The 6,034-nt window shown below is 41.5% G+C and overlaps 1 protein-coding gene across 1 annotated transcript; it reads left to right on the top strand.

Annotated features, from left to right (window-relative positions):
• The first annotated feature begins 606 nt into the window (after positions 1–606).
• Positions 607–5,881, top strand: LOC311113546 (large ribosomal subunit protein mL45-like). Its single transcript, XM_084156791.1, has 8 exons — positions 607–689; positions 1,297–1,498; positions 1,805–1,922; positions 2,285–2,383; positions 3,555–3,603; positions 4,347–4,496; positions 4,958–5,131; positions 5,500–5,881. The coding sequence occupies exons 1-8, from the start codon at positions 627–629 to the stop codon at positions 5,596–5,598; spliced, it is 954 nt and encodes a 317-aa protein (XP_084012917.1). The 5' UTR covers positions 607–626; the 3' UTR covers positions 5,599–5,881.
• The last annotated feature ends 153 nt before the right edge of the window (positions 5,882–6,034 follow it).

The following is a 6,034-nucleotide window of genomic DNA, read 5'->3' as shown; positions in this document are numbered from 1 at the left end:
GGCAGTGCATCACTTATGGTCAGCATTTACGGCCTCTGCAGAAGTCAGGGCATTCATACTTCTTGCGATTTGCGGAGCGCAGAGCTGTTGTGAAGGAAGTTGTCAAGGAAGTGAGTTTGTGTTCATACAGGACCTCCCGCCCTCACCTACCGTCAACCAATAATGTCAATGCAGACCCCTCTGCATTGTTACAACATTTGAGAGGTGCAAACTCAATTTGGGCTCTGCGTGCCCCCGTAGTTGCGTCACAACATCCATATGGCGACTCCGACCACATTTTCGGATCAAGCATAATTTGGCTCTCACCATAAGTGCTGCATGGCCAATGCAGACGTTGGAATGACCATGCTGCACGGAGTCAAACATTGGGCCACACCTTGTAGACAAATCTTTGATTTTTTGTCTTCTGATCTATCAATCTTTGACCTATAAACCAACAATAACTGAAAGCAGATTTTCATTATATAAAAAAAACCTAAACAAGTAATCGTTTATTCTAAAATGCAGAGCAAGGCGGAATAGCCAAAGTGACCCCCAAAACGTTGCAAGAAGAATTCGTAACAATGCGCAGCACAGTGCAGATATATTGTTCTTGAACACACCCCAAACTGAGTGTTATAGCAAATATGGCGATGTCCATGAGGAGGGCATTACTGCCTCTGCATCGGATGAGATGCAGCAATTTGAAGGTATTATTTGAGAGAATATTGATTGCTATAGCTATAAATTACACACAATTCATTGAAATATTGACTGCTCCGCTCCAGAAAACACCACCGAAAAAAGCTGTAGGTTTATAGTCAGCAGTAGCTAGCCTAGCTAGCTGGCTAGCTAGCTAACCTAGCTTAACCCAGCAAGCAGATCTTTTTGGAAGGCAACTCTTGCTAAAACAGTCAATTTGTCAACTGACTGAGTTTTAAACCAGTTTAGCTACCTAGCTAGTCTATACTCATTAATCAGTGACCGTATCCTACCTAAAATACATTAAACTTAATAAGATCTCATAATTGCATTTTATGACACTGTTTTCTACAGTCTCTTTGACTAGCATCATCTGATTTTTTGTATTTATTTCCAAAACCAAGTTGTTTGTTCAACTAAATGCATAAACGACAATTTTCTCAAATGTACCATCATATTACTATATTAACCATACAATAATAACCAATTGATAATGATGTGCAATTCTCTTATCTCCATGAATTGCAAACCATATGAACAAATTGTGCTATAACCATTGCATATACTGGTACTCCATGATTTCTTATCTAATCCACCAGCTTTTCCCTCATGCAGAATGCAGAGGCTTCACTGGAGGTACGGTATCCCCTGCCCTTTGTTGTCCCGGTAAGGACCAAGAAGCGCTACTTCATTCCCCCTGCAGTGGGGTTAAAAGGGAAGGCAGCAGCGTCGGCAGACCAGGAGGCCAAAGCCAGAGCGGCAGGTGTTGTCCTGAGGCAGGAGTACATGGAGAGAGCCATCAACATCGCCTGCACTGGTACAGACCTGTTTATGTGCATTAATACAGGTTTCAAAATGTCAGACAGTCTGACACTACTGTTGATGACTGCATATTAGCAGTAGTGTAAGACTGGCAGCCATTTTGAGAACATATGTTCTAGACTTGTTCTCAAAGCGAGCTAGACCAGTACAGTATCAGCATATCAATTATGGTCATCTTCAAGTTCAAACCTTCAGTTTGTTGTACACAGAATCAAAGTTAAGCGGCTTGCCACTGTTACAGTGAAGCTTATAGTATACATAGTCACAATAACCAATATCTCTCTCCTTTCCCCTACCACAGCGGGAGTGTTTGACCCCTATATCCCCCCAGAAGGTGATGCTCGTCTCTCCAGTCTGTCCAAAGAGGGTCTGAAACAGCGCACAGAGCAGATCAAACAGGGTGCTGCCTCCCAGCTAGCGTAAGACTTTCTTCCTGTGTTACACTCTAACATTGACCCCCGCCCCATTGTTTATCTTTTTGTAGGATATTGAGGGATCGTTCCTTATCTTTCACACACACTCAGATACTCCTAACTAGCAAAGACTGTCTGTCATGTACTCCTTAGATATTCTTACTCTCCATTAGTATTAGACTTAGACTGAGTACCTATTTGTCTCTTATATTGCATTAACGCCTTTGCATTGAAACAAACCCGGTCACACTTTAAACGAACTTAGAAAGGCTTTATAGTACATTCATGAAGGCCTTATAAAGGGTCTATGAAGGCTTAAAAGTTGTGGTTCATTTGAAGTGGGAACACAAACCTCATCTCCCCTGCAGGATACGCAAGATCAAAGACCATGACGCTGAGTTCACCACAAAGGCGTTCCCAGTGAAGGCTCAGGAGATCTTCATTGAAGCTCACAATGCTCTCACACAGTAAGCGATACACTCACTCTCATATGACCCATGTAAACTTCTCCCTATCCTGCCTACATTCTTGGCTACCAGGCAAAGATGATCTGTGAAAGGGGTGGGTGGTGTCCCCAGTTATTCCAGTGAGGCATTTCTAATGGAAGTGAGATAGTGACTCACTGTGGTCATGATGGATATATTGCTTTCACTGATATAGCTTGCTGTTAAAGTCTGTTTAGGTTAATCTTGTTTGTAAATCTGAACTACCTGATTTGGTCTGGTCATTAAGAAAATGCAGCGGCCGTGACTGAAGCCAAACAAGAGTTGTTGTTGGGGGGGGGGGGGGGGGTTAATGTGGGTGTCTCTTGTGTGTGTGTGTTCGCACATGCAAGCGTTTGTACATTCACTCTGCCAAAACAGTACACAGTTAGTCACTCAGCCTTCTAATCAACTTGAGACAGTCTAACCAGGTCTTGTCTTGAAGTCGCCTAGGCTAGCTAGTGCTAGCCAACTTCTTTCTCCAGTTAGCTTCAGCCTGCTGGGTGTGTGACAGTGGTGAAGTTGGTTTGACATTGGATAGCCCATCTCTGGGGCTAGTTAGGGTCCGTCAATAAATTACACAATGTAAATGGGACAATATACTGCGCATCTTTTAGTTGTCTTATTAAATGCTTTAAATATTTGTATATCAATTTCTACAATTGATAGTTTGTTTTGAGGTTTTTAAGTAATTGAAATAAGGAGCTATTGACATTTTAAAAATATTGTCCCATGTACATTGTGTATTTTACCGATGGTCCCTAACTAGCCCCATAGGTATATCGAATGTCAAACCAAATTGACCATGGGCATTACAATCTGGTCGTGCAGCTGCGCTCCGAATTGATGATTACTTGGGTGCTGCCAGCTTTGGGCATGTGGCCAGGATTGAAATAAACACAACCCAAGGAAAACTGTTATGGTACCCTTCATTCCGTGACATACTATTTTTTTCCTATCATCTCGCAAATCTCAGTTTTGGATGAGACTGACTTTATTACGAAAATTATCCTATTTACACTTTGTAGTAAATTTTGGCACCAGAATAAATGTTTCTGGCTCATCGATGCCACATAGGCCGCTATCAAAACGAGAAGTTGGTGTTTAGGGGCAGTCGCTCTTTATGCGTATCACCCTTCTTCTGTCTGTGTTTCAGGTTTAACAAGGAGAAACTGCACTCCCTTGTGACAGAAAGATGTTACCCTGTAAGTTCTCCCTCCTTCAGGCAGTTATTGTCACCATCACTAGGACACTTGCTTTAACTGTTACTGTTTATACAATACACAGGCTATTTATTTCAGCATGTATATTTATCTTCAGTTCTATTTGCACTGATACAATCCCAGTGTTATCATGATGTCATGAAAATTGCTGCTGCTATAAATAGTGTGTGTGTGGTTGCACTTTAGGGTTGGGCGGTATCCAGATTGTCATACCGTCATGTCATACCTTTTCTGTACCGTACTGGTGTATGCGGTATTACCAGAAGTGCACACAAGGGGCGCTGTTTTTAAACGCTCAAAACAATTTAGAAACAGGGGCTCTTGATCCAGTAGGGGATTGAATGTCTCTGCTGTAACCAAGAAGCTTGATCTTGATGACATCTAGCCAGTTAGCAAACCAAATGCATAGCTGGAGCCCTGAGTTGGGTATAATTTATTTGACACATCTTAGATTTCTTATAGTTCTACTTAACTTACAGTTATAAGCAGTGGGATAGCACGGAGACCACGTGAGATAGGGTGCCCCCAACGGTGTATCACCCAAGCCTATTGCACTTCATTTTACGGTACAGAAATAACCAAATATTTTACTAAGAAATAGTATGATAAAACGTTAATTACACTTATAACCTATGTTATAACCTATAAGTTAGTTGTTGTGTTTGTCTTTAGGATGCTCTTTTAGCTTAGATGACATTAGCTCACTGTCTGTCCATCCTGTGCAGGAGATGGTTAGGGGGAACCGCTACAAGACACTGCGGTGGCATTTCGTGGAGTCCCTGGAGCCGCCCAAGGTGGTGCATGCCCGCTGCCCAGACATGGTCAGCAAAGGCAACATGTATGGGCAGGTTACGGTGCGCATGCACTCCAGACAGGTGAGACGGACAGTCTCAAACACACAGTCTGTCACTCTGAAAAGGGTTGTCATCATTTTGGAATACTGTCATGATAAACCACACAGGTTGGGTACTATGGAATCCCACATTTTGAAATGTTAAAAGGAGACAATGGCACTTTGCTTAGCTTTAGCTATAAGGGTCAGCATTTATTTATAGACTGAAACATTCACATTGCAATAGCATTAGCATAGTAGTAATGAGTGAACCAATTAGTAATGAGTGAACCAATTCTCTCTTAACTCACTCATTCTCTTTTCTCCTTTTCCCCCTACCTTCTCCTGCCCCCTGAATCTGTCCCACTCTTATGGCTGAACGTAACCACCCTAATGGCTACATCATCGTTTCACCATAATCATCAATAAGGGTTGTTACCTTGTTGCGTTACCTGAATTAACATAATTCCTAAATTGTTAACTTGTGCCTGTTCTGGTGGTTAGACCCTGGCTGTCTACGACCGCTTCGGCAGACTGATGATGGGGAGCGAAGAGGAGCCCAGGGATGTGCTGGAGTACCTGGTTCTGGAGAGGCACCTCATCAACCCATACGGCATGTGGAGGTTACATGGCAAGATAGTACCAGCCTGGGCCCCAGTCAAGGAACCCGTCGTCAAGGTGACCTTTCATAGGAGTCTATAGCAAGTTTTCTGATTAAAGGGGCACTTCACAAATGAGTGAGGTTAAAAAGAGATGAAGTGCCCCTTTAACTCTGTTTACCAAAGGGTTGATTAGAAAATGATTAGATGACTTAATGAAATTCCTGAATACATTTTCAGTTCATTATCGGAATGGACTTTAATGATTTGTAATGTACTGCAACTCTGTTTACCATATGTGTTTTGTCTCGGACAGTTTTAGAACTGGCCTTAGATTTCCTCACTCAGTGTTCTCAGTAACTTGTATGGTACGCAAAAGCTAATATGAGCACCCATTTGTCTGTGGTTTTAATTTCTGCTTACTGGCTTTTATTTCCTCTGTTTCAGACCGTTATGATCCCTGGCCCGGACCTTAAGCCAGGCGAGGAATTTGAGGAGCTCAACTATGACGTGCCCAAGCCTAAGGCTGTGCAGTGGCACAAATAGACCACAGGTGGGAGCTGCAATTCTGGGCCATCACGTACAGACTCAAAATCAAATGTTAAAATGAACATTCTAGTTTTTTAAAGAAAACATACTGAAGCTACATTTAGTTTTCTGCCTTTTTATGTAAAAATACACTGTTGTTCGTCACACCTTACACTTATATATCTAAAACACTTAAAATAATCCATATTGTCCAGATCTGTAGAGATTGTATGGTTTATTTCAATGGTGAATATATTACATGTTAATTTAAAGAATAGAAAAATAAAATGTCCCATCTCTTTTTTCATCTCTTTTTGATTTCAGTGAATGTACATTTATATCAGAATAATCTGTACTTTTCATAGGCAATACATACAAAAATAACTGAAATCTCAACCGAAATAATTTAACATACATACAAAAAGGATTCATTGTGTAATGATGATATTTGATT

This window comes from Coregonus lavaretus (genome assembly GCF_964263955.1).
Source record: "Coregonus lavaretus genome assembly, chromosome: 40".
NCBI lineage: Eukaryota > Metazoa > Chordata > Actinopteri > Salmoniformes > Salmonidae > Coregonus > Coregonus lavaretus.
Note: the sequence above shows the minus strand (reverse complement) of the source record. Positions and strands in the feature narration are given on the sequence as shown.

Excerpts from the sequence above, each read along its gene's own strand:
- LOC311113546 (XM_084156791.1), top strand. The coding sequence starts at position 627 with ATGGCGATGTCCATGAGGAGGGCATTACTGCCTCTGCATCGGATGAGA. Across the intron at positions 1,923-2,284 it reads GGTGCTGCCTCCCAGCTAGC|GATACGCAAGATCAAAGACC; the intron begins GTAAGACTTTCT and ends TCTCCCCTGCAG. Across the intron at positions 5,132-5,499 it reads TCAAGGAACCCGTCGTCAAG|ACCGTTATGATCCCTGGCCC; the intron begins GTGACCTTTCAT and ends CCTCTGTTTCAG.